Source organism: Heptranchias perlo, unplaced genomic scaffold, assembly GCF_035084215.1.
Source record: "Heptranchias perlo isolate sHepPer1 unplaced genomic scaffold, sHepPer1.hap1 HAP1_SCAFFOLD_271, whole genome shotgun sequence".
In the NCBI taxonomy this organism is placed as follows: Eukaryota; Metazoa; Chordata; class Chondrichthyes; order Hexanchiformes; family Hexanchidae; genus Heptranchias; species Heptranchias perlo.
The window spans coordinates 11,337-23,914 of record NW_027139283.1 but is presented as its reverse complement, the minus strand read 5'-3'; the positions used below and the strand labels follow the sequence as shown (position 1 = coordinate 23,914).

Here is a 12,578-nt window from a genome sequence, read left to right as displayed (position 1 = left end):
GTTGTATGTGAGTGTGTCAGTTTGTGAGTGTGATAGTTGTATGTGAATGTGTCCGTATGTGAGTGTGTCAGTATGTGAGTGTGATAGTTGTATGTGAGTGTGTCAGTTTGTGAGTGTGATAGTTGTATGTGTGTGTGATAGTTGCATGTGAGTGTGTCAGTATGTGAGTGTGATAGTTGTTTGTGAGTGTGTCAGTTTGTGAGTGTGATAGTTGTATGTGAGTGTGATAGTTGTATGTGATTGTGTCAGTATGTGAGTGTGATAGTTGTATGTGAGTGTGTCAGTATGTGAGTGTGATAGTTGTATGTGAGTGTGTAGGTATGTGAGTGTGATAGTTGTTTGTGAGTGTGTCAGTTTGTGAGTGTGATAGTTGTATGTGAGTGTGATAGTTGTATGTGATTGTGTCAGTATGTGAGTGTGATAGTTGTATGTGAGTGTGTCAGTATGTGAGTGTGATAGTTGTATGTGAGTGTGTAGGTATGTGAGTGTGATAGTTGTTTGTGAGTGTGTCAGTTTGTGAGTGTGATGGTTGTATGTGAGTGTGATAGTTGTATGTGAGTGTGTCGGTATGTGAGTTTGATAGTTGTATGTGAGTGTGTCAGTATGTGAGTCTGATAGTTGTATGTGAGTGTGTCAGTTTGTGAGTGTGATGGTTGTTTGTGAGTGTGTCAGTCTGTGAGTGTGATAGTTGCATGTGAGTGTGTCAGTTTATGAGTGTGATAGTTGTATGTTGGTGTGTCAGTTTGTGAGTGTGATAGTTGAATGTGAGTGTGTCAGTTTGTGAGTGTCATGATTGTTTGTGAGTGTGTCAGTATGTCAGTGTGATAGTTATATTTTAGTATGTCAGTATGTGAGTGTGATAGTTGTATGTGAGTGTGTCAATCTGTGAGTGTGATAGTTGTATGTGAGTGTGTCAGTGTGTGAGTGTGATAGTTGCATGTGAGTGTGTCAGTTTGTGAGTGTGATAGTTGCATGTGAGTGTGTCAGTTTGTGAGTGTGATAGTTGTATGTGAGTGTGTCAGTTTGTGAGTGTGATAGTTGTATGTGAGTGTGTCAGTTTGTGAGTGTGATAGTTGTATGTGAGTGTGTCAGTATGTGAGTGTGTCAGTATGTGAGTGTGATAGTTGTATGAGAGTGTGTCAGTTTGTGAGTGTGATAGTTGTATGTGAGTGTGATAGATGTATGTGAGTATGTCGGTATGTGAGTGTGATAGTTGTTTGTGAGTGTGTCAGTTTGTGAGTGTGATATTTGTATGTGAGTGTGATAGTTGCATGTGAGTGTGTCGGTATGTGAGTGAGATAGTTGTTTGTGAGTGTGTCAGTATGTGAGTGTGATAGTTGTATGTGAGTGCGTCAATCTGTGAGTGTGATGGTTGTATGTGAGTGTGTCAGTATGTGAGTGTGATAGTTGTATGTGAGTGTATCAATCTGTGAGTGTGATAGTTGTATGTGAGTGTGTCAGTATGTGAGTGTGATAGTTGTATGTGAGTGTGTCAGTATGTGAGTGTGTCAGTATGTGAGTGTGATAGTTGTATGTGAGTGTGTCAATCTGTGAGTGTGATAGTTGTATGTGAGTGTGTCCGTATGTGAGTGTGATAGTTGTATGTGTGTGTCAGTATGTGAGTGTGTCAGTATGTGAGTGTGATAGTTGTATGTGAGTGTGTCAGTTTGTGAGTGCGATAGTTGTATGTGAGTGTGTCAATCTGTGAGTGTGATGGTTGTATGTGAGTGTGTCAGTATGTGAGTGTGATAGTTGTATGTGAGTGTATCAATCTGTGAGTGTGATAGTTGTATGTGAGTGTGTCAGTATGTGAGTGTGATAGTTGTATGTGAGTGTGTCAGTATGTGAGTGTGTCAGTATGTGAGTGTGATAGTTGTATGTGAGTGTGTCCGTTTGTGAGTGTGATAGTTGTATGTGAGTGTGATAGATGTATGTGAGTGTGATAAATGCATGTGAGTATGTCGGTATGTGAGTGTGATAGTTGTTTGTGAGTGTGTCAGTTTGTGAGTGTGATAGTTGTATGTGAGTGTGATAGTTGTATGTGAGTGTGTCGGTATGTGAGTGTGATAGTTGTTTGTGAGTGTGTCAGTTTGTGAGTGTGATATTTGTATGTGAGTGTGATAGTTGTATGTGAGTGTGTCGGTATGTGAGTGTGATAGTTGTTTGTGAGTGTGTCAGTTTGTGAGTGTGATGGTTGTATGTGAGTGTGTCAGTATGTGAGTGTGATAGTTGTATGTGAGTGTGTCAGTTTGTGAGTGTGATAGTTATATTTGAGTATGTCAGTATGTGAGTGTGATAGTTGAATGTGAGTGTGTCAATCTGTGAGTGTGATGGTTGTATGTGAGTGTGTCAGTATGTGAGTGTGATAGTTGTTTGTGAGTGTGTCAATCTGTGAGTGTGATAGTTGTATGTGAGTGTGTCAGTATGTGAGTGTGATAGTTGTATGTGAGTGTGTCAGTATGTGAGTGTGATAGTTGTATCTGAGTGTGTCAGTATGTGAGTGTGATAGTTGTATGTGAGTGTGTCAGTATGTGAGTGTGATAGTTGTATTTGAGTGTGTCAGTCTGTGAGTGTGATAGTTGCATGTGAGTGTGATAGTTGTATGTGAGTGTGTCAGTTTGTGAGTGTGATAGTTGTTTGTGAGTGTGATAGTTGTATTTGAGTGTGTCAGTCTGTGAGTGTGATAGTTGCATGTGAGTGTGTCAGTATGTGAGTGTGATAGTTGTATGTGAGTGTGTCAGTATGTGAGTGTGATAGTTGCATGTGAGTGTGTCAGTATGTGAGTGTGTCAGTATGTGAGTGTGATAGTTGTATGTGAGTGTGTCAGTATGTGAGTGTGATAGTTGCATGTGAGTGTGTCAGTATGTGAGTGTGTCAGTATGTGAGTGTGATAGTTGTATGTGAGTGTGTCGGTATGTGAGTGTGATAGTTGCATGTGAGTGTCTCAGTATGTGAGTGTGATAGTTGTATGTGAGTGTGTCAGTATGTGAGTCTGATAGTTGCATGTGTGTGTGTCAGTGTGTGTGTGTCAGTCTGTGAGTGTGATAGTTGTATGTGAGTGTGTAAGTATGTGAGTGTGTCAGTATGTGAGTGTGTCTGTATGTGAGTGTGATAGTTGCATGTGAGTGTGTCAGTATGTGAGTGTGTCAGTATGTGAGTGTGATCGTTGTATGTGAGTGTGTCAGTATGTGAGTCTGATAGTTGCATGTGTGTGTGTCAGTGTGTGTGTGTCAGTCTGTGAGTGTGATAGTTGTATGTGAGTGTGTAAGTATGTGAGTGTGTCAGTATGTGAGTGTGTCTGTATGTGAGTGTGATAGTTGCATGTGAGTGTGTCAGTATTTGAGTGTGTCAGTATGTGAGTGTGATCGTTGTATGTGAGTGTGTCAGCCTGTGAGTGTGATAGTTGTATGTGAGTGTGTCAGTATGTGAGTGTGTCAGTATGTGAGTGTGATAGTTGTATGTGATTGTGTCAGTATGTGAGTGTGATAGTTGAATGTGAGTGTGTCAGTGTGTGTGTGTCAGTCTGTGAGTGTGATAGTTGTATATGAGTGTGTCAGTATGTGAGTGTGTCAGTCTGTGAGTGTGATAGTTGTATGTGAGTGTTTCAGTATGTGAGTGTGATAGTTGCATGTGAGTGTGTCAGTATGTGAGTGTGATCGTTGTATGTGAGTGTGTCAGCCTGTGAGTGTGTCAGTATGTGAGTGTGATCGTTGTATGTGAGTGTGTCAGCATGTGAGTGTGTCAGTATGTGAGTGTGATCGTTGTATGTGAGTGTGTCAGCCTGTGAGTGTGATAGTTGTATGTGAGTGTGTCGGTTTGTGAGTGTGATAGTTGTATGTGAGTGTGTCAGTATGTGAGTGTGTCAGTCTGTGAGTGTGATAGTTGTATGTGAGTGTGCCAGTATGTGAGTGTGTCAGTATGTGAGTGTGATAGTTGTATGTGAGTGTGTCAGTCTGTGAGTGTGATAGTTGCATGTGAGTGTGTCAGTATGTGAGTGTGTCAGTATGTGAGTGTGATAGTTGTATGTGTGTGTGTCAGTATGTGAGTGTGTCAGTATGTGAGTGTGATCCTTGTATGTGAGTGTGTCAGCCTGTGAGTGTGATAGTTGTACATGAGTGTGTCAGTATGTGAGTGTGATCGTTGTATGTGAGTGTGTCAGCCTGTGAGTGTGATAGTTGTATGTGAGTGTGTCGGTTTGTGAGTGTGATAGTTGTATGTGAGTGTGTCAGTATGTGAGTGTGTCAGTCTGTGAGTGTGATAGTTGTATGTGAGTGTGTCAGTATGTGAGTGTGATAGTTGTATGTGAGTGTGTCAGTCTGTGAGTGTGATAGTTGCATGTGAGTGTGTCAGTATGTGAGTGTGTCAGTATGTGAGTGTGATAGTTGCATGTGTGTGTGTCAGTATGTGAGTGTGATAGTTGCATGTGAGTGTGTCAGTATGTGAGTGTGTCAGTATGTGAGTGTGATAGTTGTATGTGAGTGTGCCAGTATGTGAGTGTGATAGTTGCATGTGTCTGTGTCAGTATGTGAGTGTGATAGTTGCATGTGAGTGTGTCAGTATGTGAGTGTGATAGTTGCATGTGAGTGTGTCAGTATGTGAGTGTGTCAGTATGTGAGTGTGATAGTTGCATGTGACTGTGTCAGTATGTGAGTGTGTCAGTATGTGAGTGTGATAGTTGTATGTGAGTGTGTCAGTTTGTGAGTGTGATGGTTGTATGTGAGTGTGTCAGTATGTGAGTGTGATAGTTGTATGTGAGTGTGTCAGTTTGTGAGTGTGATAGTTATATTTGAGTATGTCAGTATGTGAGTGTGATAGTTGAATGTGAGTGTGTCAATCTGTGAGTGTGATGGTTGTATGTGAGTGTGTCAGTATGTGAGTGTGATAGTTGTTTGTGAGTGTGTCAATCTGTGAGTGTGATAGTTGTATGTGAGTGTGTCAGTATGTGAGTGTGATAGTTGTATGTGAGTGTGTCAGTATGTGAGTGTGATAGTTGTATCTGAGTGTGTCAGTATGTGAGTGTGATAGTTGTATGTGAGTGTGTCAGTATGTGAGTGTGATAGTTGTATTTGAGTGTGTCAGTCTGTGAGTGTGATAGTTGCATGTGAGTGTGATAGTTGTATGTGAGTGTGTCAGTTTGTGAGTGTGATAGTTGTTTGTGAGTGTGATAGTTGTATTTGAGTGTGTCAGTCTGTGAGTGTGATAGTTGCATGTGAGTGTGTCAGTATGTGAGTGTGATAGTTGTATGTGAGTGTGTCAGTATGTGAGTGTGATAGTTGCATGTGAGTGTGTCAGTATGTGAGTGTGTCAGTATGTGAGTGTGATAGTTGTATGTGAGTGTGTCAGTATGTGAGTGTGATAGTTGCATGTGAGTGTGTCAGTATGTGAGTGTGTCAGTATGTGAGTGTGATAGTTGTATGTGAGTGTGTCGGTATGTGAGTGTGATAGTTGCATGTGAGTGTCTCAGTATGTGAGTGTGATAGTTGTATGTGAGTGTGTCAGTATGTGAGTCTGATAGTTGCATGTGTGTGTGTCAGTGTGTGTGTGTCAGTCTGTGAGTGTGATAGTTGTATGTGAGTGTGTAAGTATGTGAGTGTGTCAGTATGTGAGTGTGTCTGTATGTGAGTGTGATAGTTGCATGTGAGTGTGTCAGTATGTGAGTGTGTCAGTATGTGAGTGTGATCGTTGTATGTGAGTGTGTCAGTATGTGAGTCTGATAGTTGCATGTGTGTGTGTCAGTGTGTGTGTGTCAGTCTGTGAGTGTGATAGTTGTATGTGAGTGTGTAAGTATGTGAGTGTGTCAGTATGTGAGTGTGTCTGTATGTGAGTGTGATAGTTGCATGTGAGTGTGTCAGTATTTGAGTGTGTCAGTATGTGAGTGTGATCGTTGTATGTGAGTGTGTCAGCCTGTGAGTGTGATAGTTGTATGTGAGTGTGTCAGTATGTGAGTGTGTCAGTATGTGAGTGTGATAGTTGTATGTGATTGTGTCAGTATGTGAGTGTGATAGTTGAATGTGAGTGTGTCAGTGTGTGTGTGTCAGTCTGTGAGTGTGATAGTTGTATATGAGTGTGTCAGTATGTGAGTGTGTCAGTCTGTGAGTGTGATAGTTGTATGTGAGTGTTTCAGTATGTGAGTGTGATAGTTGCATGTGAGTGTGTCAGTATGTGAGTGTGATCGTTGTATGTGAGTGTGTCAGCCTGTGAGTGTGTCAGTATGTGAGTGTGATCGTTGTATGTGAGTGTGTCAGCATGTGAGTGTGTCAGTATGTGAGTGTGATCGTTGTATGTGAGTGTGTCAGCCTGTGAGTGTGATAGTTGTATGTGAGTGTGTCGGTTTGTGAGTGTGATAGTTGTATGTGAGTGTGTCAGTATGTGAGTGTGTCAGTCTGTGAGTGTGATAGTTGTATGTGAGTGTGCCAGTATGTGAGTGTGTCAGTATGTGAGTGTGATAGTTGTATGTGAGTGTGTCAGTCTGTGAGTGTGATAGTTGCATGTGAGTGTGTCAGTATGTGAGTGTGTCAGTATGTGAGTGTGATAGTTGTATGTGTGTGTGTCAGTATGTGAGTGTGTCAGTATGTGAGTGTGATCCTTGTATGTGAGTGTGTCAGCCTGTGAGTGTGATAGTTGTACATGAGTGTGTCAGTATGTGAGTGTGATCGTTGTATGTGAGTGTGTCAGCCTGTGAGTGTGATAGTTGTATGTGAGTGTGTCGGTTTGTGAGTGTGATAGTTGTATGTGAGTGTGTCAGTATGTGAGTGTGTCAGTCTGTGAGTGTGATAGTTGTATGTGAGTGTGTCAGTATGTGAGTGTGATAGTTGTATGTGAGTGTGTCAGTCTGTGAGTGTGATAGTTGCATGTGAGTGTGTCAGTATGTGAGTGTGTCAGTATGTGAGTGTGATAGTTGCATGTGTGTGTGTCAGTATGTGAGTGTGATAGTTGCATGTGAGTGTGTCAGTATGTGAGTGTGTCAGTATGTGAGTGTGATAGTTGTATGTGAGTGTGCCAGTATGTGAGTGTGATAGTTGCATGTGTCTGTGTCAGTATGTGAGTGTGATAGTTGCATGTGAGTGTGTCAGTATGTGAGTGTGATAGTTGCATGTGAGTGTGTCAGTATGTGAGTGTGTCAGTATGTGAGTGTGATAGTTGCATGTGACTGTGTCAGTATGTGAGTGTGTCAGTATGTGAGTGTGATAGTTGTATGTACAGGTTACTCTGCTGATTTCAATCCTCGGCCTGTTGTGAATTATTTATTCTGTATTACAGGAGTTACAAAGCTCGATTTAACAGTTTATCTGACGATGAATTTGAAGCCTGCAGTGGAGCAATCTCTGAGGGGAATTGTTTTGAGAGCACAGGCCCGTTATCAAGTGTCCGGTAAGTTGAAAGTGTGACCAAAGGGACCCATGCAAGGAATGTTACAAAAAGAGAGAAAGATCTCACGTTAATTAAACCCCTCTGGTTGTCCCACCAATTGGGAGCGATGATCCAGTTCATGTAATCATTTATCATGGATTGGGAGTGATGACCTTAATCTGTCTCTCTCTCTCTCTCTCTGTCCCTCTATCATTCTCTCTCTCTGTCATTCACTCTCTCACTCACTCTCTCTCTGTCTCTCAGTCCTTCTCGGTTAATCAGTCTCCCTTTGTCTCTCTCTCTCTCTCTTTTTCTGTCGCTCTCTCGCTTTTTCTGTCTGTCTGTCTGTCTCTCTGTCTCTCTCCGTCTTTTTCTTTATCTGTCTCTCTCTCTCTGTTCCTCTCTCTCTCTCTGTCTCTCTCTGTCTCTCTGACTCTCTCTGTGTCTCTCCCTCTCTCTCTCTGTCTCTCTGACTCTCTCTGTCTCTCTCCCTCTCCCTCTCTCTCTCTGTCTCTCTCCCTCTCCCTCTCTGTCTCTCTCCCTCTCTGACTCTCTCTCCCTCTCTCCCTCTCCCTCTCTCTCTCTCTGTCTCTCTCTCTCTCTCTGTCTCTCTCCCTCTCTCTCTCTCTCTCTGTCTCTCTCTCTCTCCCTCTCTCCCTCTCCCTCTCTCTATCTCTCCCTCTCCCTCTCTCTCTCTCCCTCGCCCTCTCTCTCTCTCTCTGTCACCCTCTCTCACCGAGTGACACACAGGCACCTATTATTTGTGCCGTGACTGATTTACGGCCTGATATTTTTATTTCCCGCAGGTTTGCTGTTTTTGGCCTGGGTTCTCGTGCTTACCCACACTTCTGTGCTTTCGCCCGGGCTATTGACACAAGACTGGAGGAACTCGGTGGGGAGAGAATCCTAACAATGGGCGAAGGAGATGAGCTGTGCGGCCAGGAAGACGTGTTCCGTATGTGGGGCAAGAATATTTTCAAGGTCTAACAGGATTTATTGTCCGCGTCACTTGCTCTTGGCTATTAGACAACCTTTTACATGAAGAAGATAAGAAACAGGAGCAGGAGTAGGCCATTCGGCCCCTCGGGCCTACTCCACCATTCTATAAGATCATGGCTGATCTTCAACCTCAACTCCACTTTCCCGCCCGATCCCTTGATTCCCCTCGAGTCCAAAAATCTATCCATCTCAGCCTTGAATATACTCAATGACTCAGCATCCACAGCCCTCTGGGGTAGAGAATTCCAAAGATTACAACCCTCTGAGTGAAGAAATTCCTCCTCATCTCAGTCTAGGATGGCCGACCCCTTATCCTGAGACTATGCCCCCTCGTTCCAGACTCTCCAGCCAGGGGGAAACAAGCCTCTCAGCATCTCCCCTGTCAAGCCCTCTCAGGATCTTATATGTTTCAATGTGATCACCTCTCATTCTACGGGACTTGATGGTTTGACTTATGGGGAGAGGTTGGATAGACTGAGACTTTTTTCCCTGGAGAGTAGGAGGTTAAGGGGTGATCTTATAGAAGTCTATAAAATAATGAGGGGCATAGATAAGGTCGTCAAAATCTTTTCCCAAAGGGAGGGGCGTCTATAACGAGGGGACATAGATTTAAGGTGAGAGGGGAGAGATACAAAAGGGTCCAGAGGAGCAATTTTTTCACTCAAAGGGTGGTGAGTGTCTGGAAAGAGCTGCCAGAGGCAGTAGTAGAGGCGGGTACAATTTTGTCTTTTAAAAAGCATTTGGACAGTTTCATGGGTAAGATGGGTATAGAGGGATATGGGCCAAGTGCAGGTAATTGGGACTAGCTTAGTGGTATAAACTGGGCGACATGGACATGTTGGGCCGAAGGGCCTGTTTCCATGTTGTAAACTTCTATGATTCTATGATTCTAAACCCCAGAGAGTAGAGGCCCATTCTACTCAATCTCTCCTCATAGGACAACCCTCTCATCCCAGGAATCAATCTAGTGAACCTTCATTGCACTGCCTCTGAGGCAAGTATATACTTCCTTAGATAAGGAGACCAAAACTGTACACAGTACTCCAGGTGAGGTCTCACCAAAGCCCTGGACAATTGTCGTAAGACTTCCTTACTCTTGTACTCCAACCCCCTTGCAATAAAGGCCAACATACCATTTGCCTCCCTGATTGCTTGCTGTACCTGCATGTTAACTTTCTGTGTTTCTTGTACGAGGACACCCAAATCCCTCTCAACACCAACATTTAATAGTTTCTCACCATTTTCTGTCTGTCTGTCCCATCTCTCGATTCGTGTGTGTGTGTGAACACTTTTCTCTCTCACGCACCTTCTCTGCCTCTCTTTTCCTCTGTGTGTGTTTCTCTCACTCAATCTCTCTATTCCTCCACCTCTGTTCGAGATCACCTGGCTCAACGCCAGCTCCGATCTGTGTCTGTTCCTGCCTCTCTCCTTCTCTCTCCTTCTCAGTTCCTGCCTCTCTCCATCTCTCTCCTTCTCAGTTCCTGCATCTCTCCATCTCTCTCCTTCTCAGTTCCTGCCTCTCTCCATCTCTCTCCTTCTCAGTTCCTGCCTCTCTCCATCTCTCTCCTTCTCAGTTTCTGCCTCTCTCCTTCTCTCTCCATCTCCGTTCCTGACTCTCTCCATCTCTCTCCTTCTCAGTTCCTGCCTCTCTCCATCTCTCTCCTTCTCAGTTCCTGACTCTCCTAATCACTCTCTTCTCAGTTCCTGCCTCTCTCCATCTCTCTACTTCTCAGTTCCTGACTCTCCTAATCACTCTCTTCTCAGTTCCTGCCTCTCTCCATCTCTCTACTTCTCAGTTCCTGCCTCTCTCCTTCTCTCTCCTTCTCAGTTCCTGACTCTCCTAATCACTCTCTTCTCAGTTCCTGCCTCTCTCCATCTCTCTACTTCTCAGTTCCTGCCTCTCTCCTTCTCTCTCCTTCTCAGTTCCTGCCTCTCTCCTTCTCTCTCCTTCTCAGTTCCTGCCTCTCTCCATCTCTCTCCTTCTCAGTTCCTGCCTCTCTCCTTCTCTCTCCTTCTCAGTTGCTGCCTCTCTCCTTCTCTCTCCTTCTCAGTTCCTGCCTCTCTCCATCTCTCTCCTTCTCAGTTCCTGCCTTTCTCCTTCTCTCTCCATCTCAGTTCCTGCCTCTCTCCATCTCTCTCCTTCTCAGTACCTGCCTCTCTCCTTCTGTCTCCTTCTCAGTTCCTGCCTCTCTCCATCTCTCTCCTTCTCAGTTCCTGCCTCTCTCCTTCTCTCTCCTTCTCAGTTCCTGCCTCTCTCCATCTCTCTCCTTCTCAGTTCCTGCCTCTCTCCATCTCTCTCCTTCTCAGTTCCTGACTCTCTCCTTCTCTCTCCATCTCAGTTCCTGCCTCTCTCCATCTCTCTCCTTCTCAGTTCCTGCCTCTCTCCATCTCTCTCCTTCTCAGTTCCTGACTCTCTCCATCACTCTCTTCTCAGTTCCTGCCTGTCTCCTTCTCTCTCCTTCTCAGTTTCTGCCTCTCTCCATCTCTCTCCTTCTCAGTTACTGCCTCTCTCCTTCTCTCTCCTTCTCAGTTCCTGCCTCTCTCCATCTCTCTCCTTCTCAGTTCCTGCCTCTCTCCATCTCTCTCCTTCTCAGTTCCTGCCTCTCTCTATCTCTCTCCTTCTCAGTTCCTGCCTATCTCCTTCTCTCTCCTTCTCAGTTCCTGCCTCTCTCCATCTCTCTCCTTCTCAGTTTCTGCATCTCTCCATCTCTCTCCTTCTCAGATTCAGGCTCTCTCCATCTCTCTCCTTCTCAGTTCCTGCCTGTCTCCTTCTCTCTCCTTCTCAGTTCCTGCCTGTCTCCATCTCTCTCCTTCTCAGTTCCTGACTCTCTCCATCTCTCTCCTTCTCAGTTCCTGCCTCTCTCCATCTCTCTACTTCTCAGTTCCTGCCTCTCTCCATCTCTCTCCTTCTCAGTTCCTGCCTCTCTCCATCTCTCTCCTTCTCAGTTCCTGCCTCTCTCCATCTCTCTCCTTCTCAGTTCCTGCCTCTCTCCATCTCTCTCCTTCTCAGTTCCTGACTCTCTCCATCTCTCTCCTTCTCAGTTTCTGCCTCTCTCCATCTCTCTCCTTCTCAGTTCCTGCCTCTCTCCATCTCTCTACTTCTCAGTTCCTGCCTCTCACCATCTCTCTCCTTCTCAGTTCCTGCCTCTCTCCATCTCTCTCCTTCTCAGTTCCTGCCTCTCTCCATCTCTCTCCTTCTCAGTTCCTGCCTCTCTCCATCTCTCTCCTTCTCAGTTCCTGCCTCTCTCCTTCCAGCCCGTGCTGTCTCTTTTCAAGAGCATTCCAGTTAGAACCATTCCCCCGCTCTCTCCCCATGGCCTTGCATTGTTGTTCCTTTCAAATAATTATCCAGTTCCCTTTTGAAGGCCATGATTGAATCTGCCTCCACCACCCCCTCGGGCAGTGCATTCCAGATCCTAACCACTCGCTGGGTAAAAATGTTTTTCCTCATGTTGCCTTTGGTTCTTTTGCCAATCCCCTTAAATCTATGTCCTCTGGTTCTTGACCCTTCTGCCAATGGGAACGTTTTCTCCTGAATAATTGCTGCAAATTTGCTCTGCAATTCACCTCCCACTAGTCGGGAGCCTATAATACGCACCCACTGGAGCATTAATTCCTCAATTGTTACTTAATTCTCCCCAACTCTGTTCCTTTGCTCCCCTCAGACGTCATGTGATGTGTTCTGCATCGACAATCAATTCAATGCTGATGAGGAGAACGAAACTTTCTTCAACGATGATTCCAGCTGGAAGCCAAACAAATATAAATTGTCAGTCGTGGCTGAGACTCTTGAACTAGCATCAGGTAGAACTCGGAATTGGATTTATATAATAAGATGGACGATGCTCGCCCGCATGCTCTGACTGTGTGTATAACAGGACTGAGTGTCCCAGCACTGACTGTGTGTATAACAGGACTGAGTGTCCCAGCACTGACTGTGTGTATAACAGGACTGAGTGTCCCAGCACTGACTGTGTGTATAACAGGACTGAGTGTCCCAGCACTGACTGTGTGTATAACAGGACTGAGTGTCCCAGCACTGACTGTGTGTATAACAGGACTGAGTGTCCCAGCTCTGACTGTGTGAAAAACAGGACTGAGTGTCCCAGCACTGACTGTGTGTATAACAGGACTGAGTGTCCCAGCACCGACTGTGTGTATAACAGGACTGAGTGTCCCAGCACCGACTGTGTGTATAACAGGACTGAGTGTCCCAGCACTGACTGTGT

At 44.8% G+C, this 12,578-nt stretch overlaps 1 protein-coding gene across 1 annotated transcript in view; it reads left to right on the top strand.

The window, feature by feature from the left end:
• LOC137310699 (nitric oxide synthase 1-like) overlaps positions 1-12,212 on the top strand; it is a 197,280-nt gene extending 185,068 nt beyond the window's left edge. The window contains exons 15-17 of the mRNA XM_067978385.1: positions 7,261-7,371; positions 8,157-8,331; positions 12,015-12,212. Of these exons, the coding sequence (XP_067834486.1) occupies positions 7,261-7,371; positions 8,157-8,331; positions 12,015-12,212 (484 nt within the window). The remainder of the gene's footprint in view (positions 1-7,260; positions 7,372-8,156; positions 8,332-12,014) is intronic.
• The last annotated feature ends 366 nt before the right edge of the window (positions 12,213-12,578 follow it).